We start from the raw sequence: 22,464 nt of genomic DNA, 5'->3' as shown, positions 1-22,464 counted from the left end.
TGTTACTATGCTTATAACTACAACTTTTTAAAATTAAAATCTTTTAACTGAAATTTAACATGTTTAGAATGATTACAAATCATTTCAACAGTTAACATTGTATCATTAGTGACTGCATCAATGTGAAGACTCTATTTACAGCTGAATCCTTGAGATCTAGTGTATTAAATTTGTAAAACAATAATAATGCTTAATATCCCACAATATTAAAATTATTCATAAGTTAAAGTACATTAACCACATTCTCATTTCAGTAGTAGAAGCTATGGTACAATGGAAAATGAATGCATCATTACAGTAAGTCCATTATTCTTGTTACACATGTACAACAACAGGATCCATGAAAGTATTCTATTTCTTTTATTCCATATGTTTCAAATTCATACATCATGTTGTGTTGTCGCCTACAGGATGAATAATTCTTCTTATGATTCATGACATGTACACGTTTTACTGATGTCACAACAGTACAAATTGCAATGTTAAGAGCCTCTTACGTAATGTTATTTTAGTATATACTACTTACTGACTGAGAAACAACACACTATTGTATGGTGGTGCAACTGATAAAAAAAACAAGTGGCCTCTGGCTCCCCCTTTTGAGGAACAAAAAGCACCCTACACTACAAAACCTGTTTTTCAGGAATCTCCAGATCATTTCTTCACAGTTAAGAAATAAATTAAAATTTGGTGGCTTTTTAAAATACACAGCTTTAAGTTGCCACTCAAAGGAAGTTTGCATTTTTCTAATTATATTCCACACAAGATTGTTTCAAGTTACACAAAAGTTAATCTCCCTCCCCACCCCGTACTCTTTGAATAGAATGTTTTGCAACTAAAATAAATCGCCAATAATTTGAAAAACATCACATTTTTATCAAAAACACATACAACTTTAACTTACAACAATAATTCACAAAATACAAAAAGATACATCATTATTTTAGACTTTGACATGCTATTATAGCATTTCAAATTATTTTAATTATTTTCCAAGATATGTGGTTAATATATTTTCTTAATTTATGTAAAATTTAACTAATAATTTTGGTTAAAATGAAAAAAAACACAAACATTAATTAACACACTGGAACCTCATGATTTTTAAAAACCAATTACGTGTGTTTAATTATCCATAAAATATTTTTATTGAACCACATTTAGTTTGCTTTCCACTGGTAAATACAACTTATGCTTTGACTTACACCTTGAAACAAAAGGAACATATAATCAGAACTACTTCTCTGTTGTGAGGAGTGTTTACAAAAAACATTACCAAAGAATTGTTTCTCTTGTCGCAAAGGTCTGAGGAAACTTCAAACTGCTTTGTTACACAGTTATAGGTATGTTATATGTGTGAATTAAGATGATTTTTTCCTTCAAACCTGAATTAGTATTTCTGAAATAACAAAGCAATTTATATATATTTATTCTACTGCTTGTTAAACACTAATTTGCCATTACTTAGTATCTTCAACAGCAGCCAGGATGAAAGGTTCCACAGGCTTTCTGGAAGATGTTCACAACACCACCACTACAAATAAATAATGTAATTCTTCTGTAGACCAAGTAACAAAACCTGAATTATAATTATCTCAAAATGAAATACCAGAAATATCACTGGTATTAGTAACACACTGTGTATAAATTTCAAGGAACTTATGAATCTAATTGGTAACCTGAATTTTGGTTATTTGATGCATATGGTTACCATATCTTGATGAAATACTTTAATTCTGAATCAGAATACATCTGTAAAAAATTCTGATAATACACATGCAATTTTCTATACTTCCAAGATACCTCAAATAAACCCAAAATTAATTAGCAACATGAAACCACTCACATTTAGTTTGACAAATTAAATGCTTTTATGCTCTCACAACTTTTATTAACAATAATTGGTCACAAAAAAAAGATTCTTTACTTTTCAAACACTACATTTTCAATAAAGTTAACAACCATTTGACCAATGTGAGTTAGCACTATTTAACATGAATATATCTTTAGAACCCACCACACATTGCTTAATGTTATTCTTTATGAAATACTTTTGGTTACTCAGCCTTATGTTTAAGTTCCATTTTCAGTTGAAACATTTTTCACATAAAGCAGACTTGGCAATACCTATTAGATATAACAATTGCATATTATTACTCAGAAACACAAACGTTGTAAAGAAGTGAAAAGAATGCACTAACTTGAAGTTCGTGTGTCCAATATCCTGTTGTACGATAAGTTGTGCCAAAAGTGTTCAGAGCACTTTTAACAAATGTGGAAGCATCAGGAATGATATAACCTGGTTTTATAAAGGAAGTAGGTTTGGTGGAAATATAAGAAGGCAGAAGGGTCTGGAACACAATCCCTTTGGATTTGTACTCGTAATCTAGACATCGGGATAACCAGTCCACATAAGCCTATCATAAACAAAAAACCACAATGTTTATTCATGTTCAGCTCCAAGTGGTTTACATAGCAGCTGAGCAAATGATTAATTATTAAGCACACTGTTCAATTCTCCTGAGAAATTTATATCTCACAATATTATTTATGAAGTATGCTGTCCTATTCAGCTGAGCAGTGTACTTCAGATGATTAATTATTTATTATGTACACCATATTGGTCAGCTGAGTAACAAGCACCTAACAAGATTAAATATTAAGAATGTTCTATTCAGTTGAGCAACAAGCACCTCACAAGATTAATTATTAAGAATGATGTTCTATTCAGTTGAGCAAGAAGCACCTCACAAGATTAATTATTAAGAATGTTCTATTCAGTTGAGCAAGAAGCACCTCACAAGATTAATTATTAAGAATACCCCGCATAAATACCCACAGTAACATACCAGAACAAAAATGCATATATTTTTTAAGTCATTTACAAACCCACATTTCCAAAGTAGAACAAAAATGCAGATGTTTTTTCTCAGCCATTTACAAACCCATAGTTATAAAATAGAACAATGCAGATATTTTTTCAGTCACTTATAAACACTTGGCCAAAACAATGTCCATTTGTTTTTCTTGACAAAGATTATTTTCTAGATTTTGTGTGGTATGATAAATAATATGATATTTTTGAATAACAAATGTTTTAGTGAAACAAATACATGATAATACAGAAACAAGCACTTCAAACACATTTAACCCCATTCCTGTACCATCAAATAATAAGAAATCAATAAAACAATTACCGTGATAATACTTTACATTATAATTACTAAATAATATAAGTGCCATGTAAGAAAACTGCAAACCACAATGAAATTAATCACAAATATAACATTATTTTTCTTACTCCAAAATAACTTTGAATACTTTGTATCCTTTAAAAGTTTTTTTTTTTTTAACACATGAAAATTTTTATAAAGAAATTTTGTAATTAGTGCCACAGAACATGGTTGACTGTTTTAATATTGGAATTGTAACAAAGGACTTGGATAATAATTATCAGAAGTTTAATGTAATATTTAAATAATCAGAATGTTCTTTTGTTACCTTTGAAGCAGAGTAGACTGTCAAGAATGGAAGAGGATAAAATGATGAAATGGATGACAGATTGATGATAAGTCCCTTTTTCCTTTGAAAACGACAGTTAATTTTTAATTTATTTTCTTATGACCATTTGTAACATGTTTTATGAAGTATGCCAAAGCTCACTATAAAAACAGAATGTTCAAATACCAATAATAAATTGCTGGTGTTTGTATCTGAACTATTAAAGTTCGGTATATCGTTCTCAACTGAATAATAATTCACAATTACATGCTGTGATTAAACTTCACTAAATAATATAAAACTATTATTAATAATATATTTTGTTCCTCTAATAATTAAATATTAATTTATCAAATATGCACCCAGACAATTATCAATTTCTGTTACAAAGCAATTTTACTATCAGTTATGCTATAACTGGATTAAATATCATTTTCAATAACAGACCTAGTTTAATTAATCTAAACACTTACTCCATTACTAAATACTCTCTACTTCCTTACACTGCAAGGCCTGGCCTTTGTTACAACCTTAAATTTTTTAGAGTGGGTAAAACTATCTCACCTGTTATGGGCATGTTCTAACACACTTGACGTTATTACTGCTTACTACTTCTAAACTACCTTACTTATTTTTATGCAATATAACAAATCAAACTTACATCAATGTTATGAAGTCAACACCAGCTTTGCAATATTCATGTTCTAACAGAATAAATGTCAATAAATTTGTTTTTTTTATTTTTGCTAGCCATCTCTAATTTAGCAGTGTAAGACTAGAGGGAAGGCAGCTAGCAATCACCACCCACTGCCAACTCTTGGGCTACTCTTTTACCAACAAATAGTGGGACTGACCATCTCATTATAATGCCCCAACAGTTGAAAGGGCAAGCATGTCTGATGTGATGGGGATTTGAATCTGTAACTCTCAGAGTATGAGTGCCTTAACCACCTAGCCATACCTGGCCAAAGGTTAATAAAGCAAGCTGGAATTGTATAAGAATGACAAAGGCCACATGGATATCAATTATATGTCACCTGAGAAACTACCCAATCATGTTTCATTTTGTCACTGTTAGTAATTTAATTTTTACTGCAGATCTACAGAGTTAACAGTATAGACATAACGTTTATTAAAGTTATGGTAAATATTATCATTACAGTTCTGATATTGATTTGTTTGATACAATGGCTGATAAAATTGCAAGCCCAACTTGACCAGCTGACTACCCATGAGGGGAAGGGAACACCCACCTACAGAAATTCAAGGCTGAAGCAGTGTGTTGCATGGCCCCAGATACCACTCAACCACCAGGATCCTCTCCTCCCCTTCACAGAGGTAAACTGAAAAGAAAGAACTTTCCTCGAGAGGTCCCCTCACTATGTACAGGAATTCACCTTGAGGGGGATTTTAAAGGGCAAGTACAGATAAAAACAAACAAACAGCAATGATAGATGTACTTGCCAACCCAAATATAACTACTTATACACCTTCAAATGCTTATAAAAGTAATAATGATAATATAATTACGTTTACTACATGTATAGTTATTTGTCAGCATTTTTATGCTTTTATGTCCCTATATTTTTATTTTTTTTACATTAACAGTAATAAATAGTTTAAATATTTTTTCACTTATTTTGAGACAGCTGATACAGGTATTAAAAAAAACATTTATTTAAATACAAAAGAAGTGATAATGTTTTGACCTCCTTAATCTGATAATGTTCAAAGGAGGTTAAAATGTTGTTAAATACACACACACACACACACACACATATATATATATATATATAAGCTAGATATACTGTGGTTCTATAATAGGACTAAATATATAACCACAAGAAAGAAAAATTATAACTGTACAATGGAAAAAAAATCAGTTATCAATGAATGAATTTTAAAAACACGTCTTATCCTGAAATATTCTTGTATCTAAAATACAAGCAACATTTGATATGACCAAATTAAACACAAAGTAGATGGCAACTTCAAATATTAGGACTAAAATCATGGATTTTTAACACAAAATAAAAAAGCAAATTTCAGTTCATAGAAAGATAGAAAGAGGGCAAAATACTCTGTGACTAACAAACATGCAACAGCTAATAAATTAGAGTGAAAGGGTTAAATAAGAAATATCAAGTAGTCCAGTTGAAACACACATACTGCTGTCATGAACAAAACTGTATATTCTTCTGGAGATATGACTGCACTTGTATGGTTGTTTTTGCCTGAACAATGGTGTCAGAACAACAAATATGCCCAAAATTACACTGTTATTCTTGTATTTAAAATCAACAAGATTACAAAAGCTTCCAGCTAGTGCAGGGGTTCCCAACCTTTTGGCACTCTCGACTTGAAAATGTAATTGATGAAATAAAATTAATGTTATCCCAAGCTACTTCTAACAAAGCTGCGCGACTCCCCTGCCAAGGCTTCGCAACCCCCATGGGGTTGGGAACCCCTGAGCTAGCGTGTATGTTATCCCAAGCTACTTCTAACAAGGCTGCGTGACTCCCCTGCTAAGGCTTCGTGACTACCCCTGTCGCAACCCCAGGGGTTGGGAACCCCTGAGCTAGCGTGTACATGTTATCCCACATTTCTACACATTATTAAACTTCTTAACCAATGTCACAAAGATATTTATGATATTGTTAAATAATATAATAATGTCTTTATAATAAAATTTACAAGATAAGGGAGGCTGACAATTATAATACTACGTCAAATCAACCACTGCTCCAACCTCAATTCCACTCACAACTTTAGTTTCATTCAGATAATATGCTTACTATCTGACTAAACTCTCAAATAACTTTTAACAAACATGTACATATACTACGAACTACTATTAGACTGTGATATTATATATCATAAACCTACCTCTGAACCATCCGAGGAAGAACAATATATGTCATCATAGTAACAGTGGTTATATTCACATTAATAAACTTCCATAGTTTCTAGAAATTAAAAAAACATACCAGATACAATTTGGTATTTATATATGATATTAACTTTAAAATAAATAAAGTGTGCAAAAAATTAATTAAATGATGTATTACTTTTCATAGTTTCTTCCCCATTTTATATATATAGTCAATGCCACAATTCTACCTCAATAGTATGCTATATCTTGGTGCACAAATACAATAATCATAATACATACAAGAAGCACAGATATCTAATGAAAATAATGTATTTACAATTATAACAATGTTAAAACCCTTATAACATGGAGATAATTATTTTATCATGATTTATGTTTTTTAATTTCATTGTTCAACACACACACACTGGTAAAAAACATCCATCAGTCCCAACTTATTAGAAAAATAAAAATAATTTGAATATATAAAGACAAATACACCATATATATGTAAAGTAGGAAGATATGAAAGTAAACCACTAACAAAATAATAATATACTAATGCTATTATTATCAAGATATTGTATGTTTACCAACAGTATTCATAGGTTTCACATAGTAGAGTAGCTATAACTCTCCTGAGCTGTTCTGTTCTTTGTTTACTATATCACATATTGTGAATACTTTTTATGTCAAATAACTGTTACCACTTATTAATGAACTTAAATGTTAGATGACTATTACTTAACATACTGCATCTTCTGTGAACTCAACACTAAGCTTACATTAAGTGCAAGTTACTTCTGAAAGGTGGTTTTTAAGCCAGTTAGGAAAGAAGCTAACCAGAAATATTAAGTTTAATAACTAAAGGTTCAGAAAATAATCAAAAACATCAAACAATAATTTATCAAAATTCGTTTTCTTCAGTCTTTTTTCCAAAATATTATTTTTATCTTAAGGAAATGCAAGTATTTGAAAAATATTTGTTTTTAAGTTCAAAATACACAATGAACTATTTGTGCTGTGCACAATTTTCAGTAGTATATGCTTTCAGACTTAACATTGTACCACTTTAGTGCCTCTGAATAAAAGGTTACCATTGCATAATTTGGAAGCTATGGTATATATCAAAATCATAATAGTGAAATTCAGTTCCTTTGTTAGAAATGTAAATAGAAGTACAAAACTGCTTCTAAGCTATCATATGAGTCTACACAAAACTGTATGACATAACATACACCACAAGTTTCTTAAGATCTGCAGTCTTTATGGTTGTTGGACAGAAAATATGTAGTAGTTATATCTAAATCACAGTAAAATGAGGTTTCAAGCTTCCATTGAACTCAAGTGTCATTTAATTTAAGCTCATGTATTCAAAAGTTGTACTATTTTCAGTGATTTTGTTTCACTTTGTTAGTCAAACACATAGTTAGAATGGACAACAATAATTTTATTTTAACATTACGAATAATGAACTACAAATACAAGGAAAGAAACAGTGAGAAATCTAGTACATCAACATACTAAGAAAAATAGTTACGAGTCCACAATCAATGCATTATGCTAAGTTATAAACATCTGATATTTACGTTCATTAATAAGCAGTAACAGTTATTTGACATAAAACATATTTAATATGTGCAGTATAGCAAATGGAGAAAACAAGCTATATGCACATTACACACATGAATTTTACCATTTGGCAACTTCTCCAAAATATTTGGTGGGTAGTATTAATTATATGTACTTACTGTCTCGGGAACTTCAAGAAAATAGCTGGGGTAGTCATACATAACTCCTACATTGTTGACTGTTAGGACAAAAGTAATTTGTAAGAGTATGCATAAACTATGTTAATACCATAAATAATAATCTAATTCAGTGTTCAACATAGAAACAGATTAATCTATTTTCAAACAAGGAAATCAGTGTTTTTGTTTTTTTATTAACTGCTATAAATTAGCACAACCTACATACAATTAGCTAAAACAAAACCAACAATGAATATTTATACCAGATCACTACAGACCCAATGGAAGTAAAAACACCACTGACACCATTTATAAATATGGACTCCAACATAATGGAGAAACAGAACAATTAACAAAGGTTACAGTTCAAAAGCATAAGTGACAAAAGGGCTTTATAATGTCAATTTGCCAGCAACAAGACATCATGACAAAGAATAGTACAAAAATAATGGGAAAAAAAAAACACACAAGAGAAAATGAAAACAAAAAAAATTGTAATGTGATTCACTAAACTGATAGTCAACCTACGATAGGGATCAGCATGTCCTGAAATACCCCACTTGAAAGCATTCAAATAGTTGATTCCAATCTTAATCGTAGTGACCCGCACGTAAATGAACTGCATCTCACCACATTTCTAGCAGAGACAAAGGATCAAATATGACCAATTCCACTAAAAAAAACAATCCTCTTCAGGACTTCTCTTAAAATGGAAATGGATTAGCAACTAAAACATGGAATATAATGTAAGTTAGTAATTTAAAAATAGTAATCTATCTACTCATAGTCATAACACCATTCATAATAACATCAAAGTTGTTACTAGTTAATAAATAGACTTAGACAATAGTAGAGTAATTAATGAATAGGCTAAACAATCATTAAGTTGTTTACATTTTAAGAGGGTGATGTTTTGAGCTAACAGCCTTCGTAAGGTTGTACAGGTTACATCAAAGGTGCAGGTGCAGAACTTAAAAATTGCATGCATCGCATTTTGAACATTGAATACGAAATTACTTTGCAACAGGACATCTTTCACATAAATATTACAAGTCACTAGAAAAATAAAACAGACTTAAATTAAAATTGAAACAATTTGGAGGAAAAAAAAATTTGTAGAAAAGAAAAGCATTCATTTAAACCAGATGGCTGTAGGGTTCCCAGAATTAATCTCTTGTTAGATCTTTGTCTTTTGTGAATGTCTGTTAAACCACTCATAAGTCCCAAAATTGAAGTCTTCAACTGTATGGTTGTTGATGGCAAAAATGTTTCCATATAGGTGTATCTTGGTTCCACAGATTAGCATGATTTAGATATGCTCTATCACTGAGTCAACAACCAGTATATCCAATGTATAAACTACTGCATTTTTTGGAAGTTATGCAGTTAATGATACAATCAGTATTAACTTTATACACAAGTAAACCGATTACTGTTAAAAATGTTTTATTCAAAAAAACTAATCATACCATGATGCATATGGCTTTTTTTTTCCCAAGACGTTTTCAGTTTGTTTTTTTAGGGCCAAAATAAAACTTCAGGTGTAAAATACCTTGGAAGAAGCAGTGTAAATAAAAAATGGAAATAAACAGATGTAAGTTATTTAAAAGTTGTAATTTTGCAGTGAAATTTCAAATTCAACATATCAAAATGCTACTACATAATTTTTTAAATTCCAAACATTTGCCTTTATTGTAAAATGTATGAACTAACAAAGCTTACAACCCCAAAACTTTATCCTCTTAAAATAAAAATATAAAAACTTTCATGTTGTTTAAACTATCCTTGCTTTATGTTAAGACTTCTTGGACCTAAGTGTTTTTTCTGACATCATGAATAAGTACATTCATGTATTATGTTTCCAGCATTAGTAAAAAACAATGGCTTCCTACCAATATTAGGCTAGGTAATAATAAAAGGCCACAGAACAACCAAGGAATATGTGATGGATTTTCACATAGATGCCACAGAACTATGACTTTGACGACAACATCAACCATGTTTGATACCAGCAGATATTCAAACCAAAACACAGAAACTTCATACTCATCCATAATTAGTGAGAATAAAAATTAATACTGAGACAACTAAAACCGTGAGAATCACAGCAATACCTCTTTCTGAGACTAACACAGAAGAAATCCAACCTTTCACACATCTTTGTAGTACTGTAATCAAAACAGGTTGAAAAAATGAAAACAAAACCAAGACAGGAAGAGCCAGAGGGGCCTTCACAGCCCTGAAACCAATTTGAATAAATAGAAACTAAACTGAATATTTAACATAAGTGTAAACTCTACTTCAATGAATGGTACTAACACATGGAGACTTATCAAAACCTTACTATCTAAGCTCCAAGCTTTCATAAACAGCTGCCATATAAAAGTCCATAACATCAGAATTGAAAGCCATCAACAAAATGATATAGGAATAACATGGATTATACCAAAATACCACAAAAGATGAAATACAGTGTTAAAAACTATATGTTCTAAATGGAATAATATTTACTATTAATTTCTAACTGTAGTAAAAAAAAAAGTAATTTGTAATAAAGCAAGGTAATATTTATTACATCAAATGATAATGAATGAAATAAACAATACCAGATTATTACGCTTAGGGCCTTGATGTTTATTTTAGTACCCAAGAAATAAACCAGTTTTTGATGCACAAAAAGTATCCCCTCCTTTTATTTTTTTGCTTAAGCATGATAACTGTTAAAAAATTACCCAAAATTCCAATCTCCTTATCTTCAAGTTGTTCCTTTATTTCAGTATAGAGATCTCTTGTACCTTCAGTAAAGTCAACTTGAATAATGCCAGTAGTAACTCAAAGTCTTTTTCTAGGGAAGGGAAAAAAAAAATTTCTGTAACTTTTACAGGCCAAAACAGATAAAAAGTTATATTAAAATAACATTTACCTAAAATAAAATAACCATTCATCCCAATGGGCTGAACTCAATATATTCACAACAGCTTGCCTGTTTAACAATCCTTGATGGTTAGTTACAGCAGAAAACTGTAAAAAATGCAACAGGAAATCTTATGTTACAAGGAAATATTGCATGCAAAAAGAGTTTTCATTTTGATACTTAATATATACGTTATAAATACATACTTAAGCCTTCCCTGTTTGTTTGTTTTGAATTTCACGCAAAGCTACTAAGCCTTCTCTTACAGACATGTATGTATACTTAAATTAGTAATTATGGTCAAGCTTCAACCTGTGAAAATTTTACTCCATAAAGAAAAAAACCAAATATCATTAAAAGTGTTATATTCTAACAACTACTCATTATACATCTATGATTTTTTCTCAAGTTCAAGTTATTTTAAGACTAAATAATGGAATTATTAATTATTTACAATGAGTCTTGGGATTTTTTGGTCTACTCACAAGACAATAAGCAAATTAATTTCAGTAAATGTTGTACTTTATATATTCATGTAATTAGTAAAGTAAGAAAATGCATTTATAAAGAAATCACACATTAAATATACTTATGACACATTTCAAGAGATATCTAATCATTGATGATGAGAAACCCATTTGAAATAAAAATGTATCTCAGAATAACTGGTATGGGTATTAACACTGTCACTAGTAAAGAAGAGAACAATAATACGACCTTCCTAAGTCTAGAAGATGAATACAGTCAATTAACAGTGGTTTGAAATGTTGGGAGATTTCACACAGAGAACATTTTTGGTCACTGTTTAAAACCTTGAATATTTCTGTATTATTTAGAATATTATTGATACATACATGTATATATGTATTTCAAAACACATTCAAATTTTTAGTATATGAATTATAAGACCAGCAAGACTTTACAACTTGAAGTGTTCAGAGAACTTCAACTTTCAAAATTTTCATTCCACTTACATAAGGTGCACATTAAAGAGAGTTGATGGGTGTTGGTAGAATATATGATTGGTTAGTTGGTTTGGTGATTTTGGCACAAAACAACCAGTATATCTGTGCCAAGTGTCCATTAAATAGTTAAAATTAAAGTAAAATTATTAAAATTCATAAAAGGAAATTAAGGTAAAGCAAAAAGTTTAATTATTGAATTAAAAACATAAATAGCATTAAATACAATTTTTACATCTAGTCTACAGCAGTAAGAGAAGAAGTACAGTAATATAAGTTGTAAAGGACTTTCTGTAACATAATCATAATTGTCATAAACTGGAATGGAAGAATGGTTTGAAAGACATTCAGCAAATCACAGACAGTACTTCCAATCAGGAGTGTCTGCTTTTCTCAAATGACTTAAAGAAAGGTCTCATTTGGGGATTGTAATGAGCCATAGTGTGATGGGGTGACCAGTGGATACAGCAATGCTATCCAAGAACAGAACTAATTCATGCAACAGTGCCTGGATAAGAAAGCCAAAAGGAACAATGGTAGATCATCTGTTCTGAAAAAGCATGGCCCATCAAGGAAGGAACACACAATCCCAGGTGGGTTGCTGTGGAAAGGAACCAAGTTATGAACCATATAGTAAAGACAATTGCAAACAGCAGATGTGTAGAGGAGGTTCCTAAGACTATATATATACGCTCTGGACTGGGGAAGTGCAGAAAGCACTAGAGCAGAGCCATACACCAGTGATCTATAGTCTAGTTTCAATCAAATAAGAGCACGTTATATCTTTAGCATAGAACATCAATCCGCTCCCCAAGTGATGGAAGAGAGGACATGGAGGACGTTCAATGCTCTCATACATATGACCTGTAGCTGCTTGATGTGTGGTATAAAGGTAAGCTTATGGACAAAGATGAGCCCCAAGAACTTCATCTCAGACACCAAAGGTAGCACAGCTTCACTACTAAGGAGTTCAGGATCAGAGTGAATACCATTTCCAGCAAAAGATGAGATGTGAAAGTCGTTGACATAAAGCCCGTTTGCAACAGTATGAGGGAGTTGTTCAGTGATGACATTAATCCTTATACTGATACTGAAAAGTGTGACACTCAAAACATAGCTCTGAGGGACTCCAAGATCCTGTAGGAAAGAATGGGAAAGTGTTGAACCCACACAAACTTGGAATGCCAAGGTCCTGTAGGAAAGAATGGGAAAGTGTTGAACCCACACAAACTTGGAATTGCCAGTTCACTAAAATTTTTTTTAAAATAAGAATGAGCAAACGGCCAGAATAAACATATAATTGGAGATCTCGCAAAATGCAATACCTCCATCTTGTATCATAAGCCTTCTCAATGTCAAAGAATATTGATACAAGATATTGTCGTTTGAGAAAGACTTCTCTGATTGACATTTCAAATCGAATCAGGTGGTCCACTGTGGACCCCTGTCGTTTGAACCCAAACTGGGTGGGCAAGAGTAGGTTGTTTGATTTGAGAAACCAAACAAGAGGAGCATTAATCATCCTCTCTAAGATCTTACAAAGCTCGTCAAAGCAACTGAATGGCAATTTGAAGGAATCTTGGGATCCTTCCCAGGCTTAGAGAAAGGTAGGACAACAGCCTGGTGCTAGGCATCAGAAGAAACATTCTCCTGTCAGATCCAGTTAAAAACAATCAGAAAAATAGCAAAAGGAGGAGGATATAGATAACGCAGCATTTTGTAGTGTACATCATCAGGTCCGACTGATGTACTGCCAGACCAATGAAGAACCAGTTTGAGTTCCACCAGTGTAAAGAGACAATTATAGTCATAGAGACAATCAGCTTGAAAGGAAAGAAGTAATTGCTCTATCCGAGTCTTGATAGCTAAGAAGGTGCAGGATGAAGCAGAAGTCCTAGATACCTAGCAAAAGCTTTTACCTACAGTATCAATAATGCTCTGGGTATCAGCTACTTCCTGACCATCAGAAAGCAAGATTGAGAGGGAAACAGAATTATATTGCTCACTGACCTTTTGAATCTTGTTCCACATGACTCTGGGACTGGTGGAAGAAGATATGCTGGTTGTGGACTTAATCCAAGATACCTTCCAGTTTTGACATCTTATTCACCGGGCACATGCATGGGTCTGCTGCAAAGCGATGTGGTTCAAGAGTGTGGAATACTACAAAAAGTATCCCAGGCCAATTTTTGAGCTTTCCATGCCATGTGGCAGGCAGGATTCCACCACGGATGAGGATATCATGAAAAATGTGTCAAGGTTTTAGGAATACATTGAGCAGCTATCTGTATAATACAGTCAGTTACTGCTGCCACACTGTCGTCTATTGATGGTTTACAGATGATAGCAGTATCAAGTTCTGTGAGAGCAGTAAAAGAGGGCCAGTTTGCTTGATCCACTTTCTATCATGGCATCAGGTAGCATCAACCACGGCCAGTCTCTTTCAAAATTATAGGAAAATTATCACTGCCTCGTGGGTTACTGTCAACCTTCCATGTAAAGTGGGAGAGTAGTGAAGGGGAGCAAATTGAGAGATCAACAATTGTAAAGGACTGACTAGGTGCATGATAAAAAGCATAAGGGCCAGTATGAAAAAGAGAAAGGTTGTGATCAAGCAACATATGCTCTACAGAGCAACCCCTCCTATCAATATCAGCACTGCCCCAGAGGGGATGATGTCCAATAAAGTCCCCCAGGACTAAAAACAGAAATGGCAATTGTTCACTGGGAGCATCAAGGGCTGATTGATCATAGGTCTTTCTCGGTGACAGGTAGGGAGAGCAATCGGTGATGGTACGACCCAAGGAAACAGGGATGGCTATGGCCTCCAAGGGTGTGTCGAGTGGCAAAGACAGGGTGGACACATGTTGAATAACTAGTTGTGCCACCCCTCCATGCACTCATCCATCACACAGACTGTTATTTCTGTACAAAGAAAACTGCCAAAAGGTGACTGTATCGGCAAGATTCAGAAATGTATTCTGTAAAGAAAGACATACAGGATGGTAGGAAGCAATCAGTGCTTTGATGTCATCCAGATTAGATCATCAACCTTGACAATTCCATTGTATCACAGTGGTCATTTTATTTATGTGTAGGCAAATAGGGTGGAGAACCTTTCTGTTGCTTTTTCTTTATTGTTTTTATTCAAGAGAGGTCTGTCGACCTCCGTGGATCCTGTTCTGGTTCGACTGGGCAGATCTTTGTTGTTGGTAGAAAATGTCAGCAATGAAAACATGAACGAATGATCATTTTGCTACTTGGGGTGGGAGACAAAGACATACCCAAGAAAATGCCCATACTCAAAACCAAAGGAAGTGGATCTTGGGGTTTGCTGGAACATACGTGAGGGACAGAGATGAGTGTTGACGTTGATTCATCAACTTTTTTAACCATGGAGATCAAAATTTTTCTTTTGGTTTGAGAATGATTCTTTTGGAGGCACAGAGAGATCCCTTTGCACTTCCACTATAGTAGTGGAATGAAGTGCACCAGCATATGTCCAAGATGAAGTGGAGGACAGCAACCTTTGAACTTTAAGGTAAGAAATGTTTTTAATCATCTTCAAATGCTGCACCTCTTTTTCTTACAACCATTTGGGGCAAGAACAAAAGTAGGATGGCTGAAAAGCATTGCAACTGACACAATGAGAGACCATTTCACACTCATAGGCATCGTGGTCCTTGCCACTGCAATGAGCACACATCAAGGAATGACGACACGATGTCTTTGAATGATTGAACCACTGACATTGAAAACATCTGAGAGGGTTTGGAATGTATGGCTGCACCCTGCAATTAAGATAACCTACCTTGATGGTGGCAGGTAGAAGTGGTGAAGTAAATGTTAAAATGAGGACATTGGTTGGCATCATAATTGGAGATACGTCTCACTGCAGAAATTCCTTGGGTGGAGAAACCAGCGAGAATCTCTGACTTGGGAATGTTCTTCAAATCCCTCTCAACTATAACTCCTTGTGACAATTTCATAGTATGAGGCACAACCTCAATAGGTATATCCCCAATTGCCTTTAAATGCAAGAGGAGTTCACTGTGTGGATATGTGGATGTTTCCACCAATATATCACCAGAGTGAAGCTTTCTGACTGACTTTGGAAAGCCAGCAAGTCCCTCTCGTCCCTTCTCATTGAAAAAGGGAGACATTTGCCCTAAAGGTTTGTGTGAAAAAGAATGTAGTATAAGAAAATGAGGCACAGGTGTTACAAATGTTGCAGATTTCTGCTCAAAATCTTCAAAACAAGGTCGTTTACCTATGGACTGTTTTTTCACTATTTTATTTACGTTTTTATCTGGGGGATCCATAATAAAAAAATAATTTTTTTGGTGCCCACTGACCTCACCCACCATGGACGCATTACAATGCCAAACAAGGACACTGAGGCAACGCCAGGGTTTTGTGAGCACTATATACAAACACCAGCATCAGATACAATGTCCACAACATCTGTTGAAAACATCCAACATTGGTACTTGGTTCATCCTCGCCCAAGTGGACCAGCTGATGGACCCTAGGGAAGCCACCCCAAGGCCTGCTCTCTACAGGAATTCAAGGCCAAAGTGGTGCGTTAGGGTGGACGTTTCAACCCCAAAGGAGGTAAACTGAAGGAACAAAACATTTCCTGGGAGGTCCCCTCACCACGTACAGGAATCCTCACCAAGGGGAGAATATATGAAGTTATAAGTTGGTTGATCATAATTGGAAGGCCACTATGAACCATTTTTCATTTCTAGCTCCATGACCTTTGTAACCTTTAGCATTCTCTTCACACTTGCATTTTTAATTTTTTTCTACTTTTCATGCAAAAAATTCGTGATGATTCACCAATGTCAGAAACATCAAAATACTTTGTAACAAATCTTGTAACAGTCTTTGTATTCTGTCCATTTAGGTCATACATGAACTTTACATAGCCAATGCTTATTAAAACCACATTTTCCTGTAGGCATCATATGCTTCCATTGACATTCTGTTACTAAAACTACATGGTTAAAATACCTTTCCATTAATATTCTGGACAAAACACTATATAAAAGCTATCAACATCAATGTACACAACAATGCCATATCTTGGACAGTTCTTGCAACATAGAACAGCATATACAAGTAGATCTGACTATTAATTTGTTTACTGTTTCAACTACTATCACTTCCAAGGATACTTTTTACATTTTAAATCAGGAAACTTCCAAGTAATACAAAATTAAAAACTATGTGAAAATCTCCTGGATAAAAAACTTGTGAGAATCAATTTAACATTGTAATGCATGTTACAATAACTAATAATTAAAGTGATAAAGGATACTTTTTACATTTTAAATGAGGAAACTCGCATGTAATCCAAAATTAAAAACTATGTGAAAATCTGCTGGATGAAAAACTTGTGAGAACCAATTTAACATTGTGACACATGTTACAATAACTAATAATTAAAGCTATAAAGTAATCATCAACATAAAACAAATGTATACATTCATGTGTATATTTAAGTTTTGTACATTTTACTTGTATATTTGTTTGCTTGCAACTATCTTTTTCATACAAACAAAATGTGAAAATTAGAAGACATAATGTTATCATACATTAACAGTACGTGGCTCATTTACATGTCCAACATAACATACCAAGTTCCTCTGCGGTAGTTTTTAACTTTTCTAGATTACGACTAACGATGATGATGTTCAGTCCACGTTTGGCCAATTCTCTGCAATAAGCCTTTCCAATGCCATCAGTGCCACCAGTAACAACTGAATAAAGAGAGAGAAAAATAATTATTATTTATTATACTTATGTTGTGACATGGATTGAAGCATCATGACAAATGTCTACTTAAAGGTATGTGCATGTTGATGTTTGTTAAGTTGGAAGCATATTGTATGGAAAAAGGAGATAAACCCATAATTTACAATATGATTCAAATGGTATACATAAATAAATGTACAAAATAGAAAATTTATCAGTTCTTAACTTTCAAGATGATATTTTTAAATTTATATCATTTCAATTATATATCTGTATCATACACAACTGTGATACAGTTCAGTCACATCATTTCAATGATATATTTGTATCATACACAACTGTGATACAGTTCAGTCCCATCATTTCAGTGATATATCTGTATCATACACAACTGTGATACAGTTCAGTCCCATCATTTCAATGATATATCTGTATCATACACAACTGTGATACAGTTCAGTCACATCATTTCAGTGATATATCTGTATCATACACAACTGTGATACAGTTCAGTCCCATCATTTCAGTGATATATCTGTATCATACACAACTGTGATACAGTTCAGTCCCATCATTTCAATGATATATCTGTATCATACACAACTGTGATACAGGTCAGTCACATTACTGATGTTTTCTTAAGTGATGAGCAGCTTTTGAGAACTACCTGTGAAATCTTTTTGTTGCTATTATGGTCCAACATCCTCACATGAACTTGGTGGACTGTGCTAATTAATTAATCTTCAGATTCATTAAACGATCACGTGTAACTGATTAATCATTCTTGCATCAGACTTAAATGGTTAAAACCAAACAATTTCAGTTAAGGTTTTTTCTCTTACATCAGTTCATCATAACTTTCATTATTCAATTATTTTACATCATACTATCTTCATATATCTATAACTGATAATATATCATTTAAATACAATAAAAAACCTGTTGGTCCATCTACAGTCCCATTCACTATGTAAAATTATATTTTTAAAATATGCAGTTCCTATCAAGCAAATATTTATTAACTTTAAACTGATATGAATTTTCTGGTTCTGCTATATATGAAAGCAACCAATTCCAAAAGCCAACCACCCTGTTTATTCAATCAAAATCCCACATGATCTAAATCCCTTTTAAAAGTGACATTCTTTTCTTCACAGCCAGCAAAACTCAAGATCTAACTATTATCAGCAAATGTAAGCAATTTATTAATTATTCCTTTATCTATGTTGTTGAAATAATCAAAACAATTTCCTCAGAGTTTTAAGGTAAAACCAGATGGGCTAGCTTCTAATTATTAACAGATGTGTCTGATGCTTGACGATGACAAAATAATTATGGTACTACTATTTTTTAAAGTGGATAATAAGAACTGTCTGGAAAATTATAGTTTTACTTCAACACTAGGAAAAGTTATACACAGTTGACAAAATGAGCTTTACAAAACAACTGGTGAAATATAAATAAAATCCAACATGGATTCACCAAATGAGAAGTTTACCTTACTTTTTTGAAAGAATATTATTTGTTACCTGCAGAAGAGGAAGTACATATAGTTGAGATATGAGAAACTGCTGGCTGATAGTGTTATGAACTGAAAAGGTCTCAATGGAGGTCTTCCAAAGTGATAATGAAATTTAAGGGTTTGTTACAGGAATAGGTTGCAAACTTCAAATTTAATTTATCTTGAAAAGGAACAGTAACAGAGAGTATTAACAAAGTTTACAATATTATCTCGAGGACTAAAAGGATTAAAACCTCTGGTTTCTTTGTGCTATTGTCTGAAGAAAGTAGGACCAGAAAACAAAAGTTGAACATTTGGGAAAAAAAAGTTAGTGTCCAGTTCAGTTTTTTTTTTTTTCTTCTAATGGAATAACTGACTTATGGAGTAATTTCTTAATAGCAGTAGTGTGGGGGCCAAAATGTTACAGGAATTTAAGAGAGAAATCTACAATTTCCTGAAAAGTAAATGTGGATTTGAAACTTACTCTTCTTAAGGGTGAGTGTGCAAGGATGGTCTTGAAGGAATAAATGTTCCCTTGATGGCCATAGGTTATATTTACCATAGCAATGAAATAGTCAATAAAAATCTCTATACAAAACAATGAACAAATAATACTGAAGTTTCTATTTTTTTTAATGTATAAATGAATAATTAATACTACAGAAATGGCTGTTGGACAGTGTAATTAACAGGCCACCAACTACTGAGTTGCAAATTACAACAGTTAACAAGCTATCTCAACACAGTTTTAGAACATTCTTTTATTCATTTCAATTGAAATTATGCTAACCCTTACGTGATGGAAAAAAAAACACAACAAATAATGATTAACAATAACAAGAAGTATTCATAATTATAGATTTTGGAAGAAAAAAATAAAAGGTCTAAACTTATATTGGAATAAAAAAATTCAATGATCACACAATAATCTAAGTATAAAACCAGTAGAATACACTTATATGAATAATACATCCTGTCACAAAGTGATTTTTAATTCCATACTTTCTGCATACATGAATGTTTAATATTAATTTCATTTAAGCAGATTACATATTTTGTAAACTGTTTGTATATTTTACAACAGAAATAATCTGACTTGTATTCAACTGTGTATAAAATATTGTTACACTAGAAATTGAAATTTCTGATTAAACTTATGACTATATTTGGTAAAATTAAATAATCACATTGGTTGCCAATTGACAGGGTCAATGAACATGCAAAGGTTCTGAAATAAAACATGACATCACAAAACTATTCTTTCACTCTGAATTTTTCCAGTGTATCTACCTGCTGCAAGGTGAAGTATTCTACTTCACGTGGCTTTATTAAATGTTCAGGATTTGTATATACAAGAAAAAAGGAATATTTGTTAAAAAAAGATAAATGAAGAATTATCATTATTAGTCTTCTGAGATTACATACTGTTCTTAGTAAGAATATAACCTAGAAATGATTGTAACATCAATTTCCTTCAAGGCTATATTCATTCAGCTCGTACTTTGCGCGTGTGTGAAAATATCCACCTAACTCCTTATACAGTCCCATGCATCGACTACATTTGATTAATCAACTAGTAGAGCAAATACCTTTGGAACAGTAAAAAGACATTAAAAGTAATCATAATATTGTTTATCGAGTTTTAGCCTGATAGTTAGGTTCTAAGCCTGCTTTTATAAGTTTCTGTTTAGTCTGCATTTCAGTGTACACGGATTAACATTAACAGAACCATTTAACGTTATTATATACATACTTTAAACTTTGTATAGTTAAAATTATTTTATTTGCGATTTATAAAAAAAATACGGTAGCATAATTATTAATGTTACGTATCACAAGTTCTTCCTTCAGCTTAAGCATTTCATAATTTAGGCAAAACTTTACCCGCCCAATTTCCGTATCGCTTGAAATCTTGTTGGCTTAAACGTGCAATGAAATAAATTCGAAAGCCTTGAAATACTTTCCAAGCAAAAGTTAAGGTGGTTTTGCTAGCATACAATAAACCAACAACTGCTAAAAGTTCTTGACATCGTTTTAACTGTCTTCCCACTTCTTGAATTAAATGTATTGCTTGATCAACTGCAGCCATACCGGTGCGTGTTCAAAACATAAGAATTTGGCCCTCTAGGTTTATCAGATCGGACCCTCGTTAACTAACTGCTGTTTTCTTGCTCAGTTACGGTCATAATTTGAAGAAAAACCGATCAGGACATTTAAAAAGTGAAAGGAATAATTATATCTAAAACAAAGGCGGTGCTTCATAAATAATTTATGTACGTATTCGAAAACATCCTGCTTTTTACATAACGTATAACTAAAATAACAAATGTTGTTTTTATTTTGCAGCTTCCAAAGGGTTTGAGTTAAACTGATATTGTTAGTCATACTTTGAAAAGTTTTTCTTTTTCGTTTGTTGTCTTTTCTCGTTTTTCGAAATTACAGTAAACCACTCTGCTTTGTAAACAACTTGATGAAAAATTTTCACAAAGAACTGTTACATTCACTATGTATCTAAAAACATTATAGTTTCAATGGAAATAACATTTGCAATATTATGGAAGAAAGGAATTTTGGTGTAATAATTGAACAGTCACTAAAGTCATCTAAGAAGTGTCCCGTTTTTAGTGGTAGTGGATTTTAAACTGTATTTACAGACGTCCCTCGCTGATCCTGCGGTAAGCCTACGAATTTACAGCGGTAAAATCCGGGGGTGGATTCACCTCGGTAAGCTCAGCAGATAGCCCGATGTGGCTTCGCTATAAGAAAAATACACACACACACACACACATATCTACAGACATACTGAATACAAGTCTAGAGAGGTTAAAATCTTATTGTACATACTATTGATAAGGCCCTGAATATTCTGTTCAGTCTTGGGTTCCTTACTTTTGGAAAGATATCGAATTGCTGGCAAGGGTGCAGGGAACGGTTAACAGAATGATACCTGGAATGGAGGAGTTTGTCATGTGAGGACAGGCTCAAATTTCTCAAACGGTTTTCTTTATCAAAGAAGAAGAAGACTTGGGGTGTCTGATAGGAGAGTTTGAGATTTTAAATGAATTTTTAATGTTGATGCATCATCGTTTTTCATATTTAACAGTAAGAATAGAAAGACTATGGGACGCAAGTATACCGAGTCATATCAAACTAAGACAGTTTTATTTTTCTAAGAGGATGGTTGGCCTTTGGGTGGATTACCT

The 22,464-nt window shown here is 32.8% G+C and overlaps 1 protein-coding gene across 1 annotated transcript; it reads right to left on the bottom strand.

Annotated features, from left to right (window-relative positions):
• Positions 1 to 342: 342 nt before the first annotated feature.
• Positions 343 to 21,418, bottom strand: LOC143245186 (inactive hydroxysteroid dehydrogenase-like protein 1). The gene is made up of 9 exons (XM_076491225.1): positions 21,146 to 21,418; positions 17,639 to 17,765; positions 14,889 to 14,899; positions 10,857 to 10,955; positions 8,125 to 8,183; positions 6,388 to 6,467; positions 3,502 to 3,583; positions 2,202 to 2,417; positions 343 to 1,534 (listed from the first exon to the last, which is right to left on the bottom strand). Exons 1-9 carry the CDS (start codon positions 21,348 to 21,350, stop codon positions 1,433 to 1,435), a joined length of 981 nt encoding a protein of 326 aa, XP_076347340.1. The 5' UTR covers positions 21,351 to 21,418; the 3' UTR covers positions 343 to 1,432.
• Between the last annotated feature and the right edge of the window lie 1,046 nt (positions 21,419 to 22,464).

Source organism: Tachypleus tridentatus, chromosome 2 (assembly GCF_004210375.1).
Source record: "Tachypleus tridentatus isolate NWPU-2018 chromosome 2, ASM421037v1, whole genome shotgun sequence".
NCBI classification, from domain to species: domain Eukaryota; kingdom Metazoa; phylum Arthropoda; class Merostomata; order Xiphosura; family Limulidae; genus Tachypleus; species Tachypleus tridentatus.
Note: the sequence above shows the minus strand (reverse complement) of the source record. Positions and strands in the feature narration are given on the sequence as shown.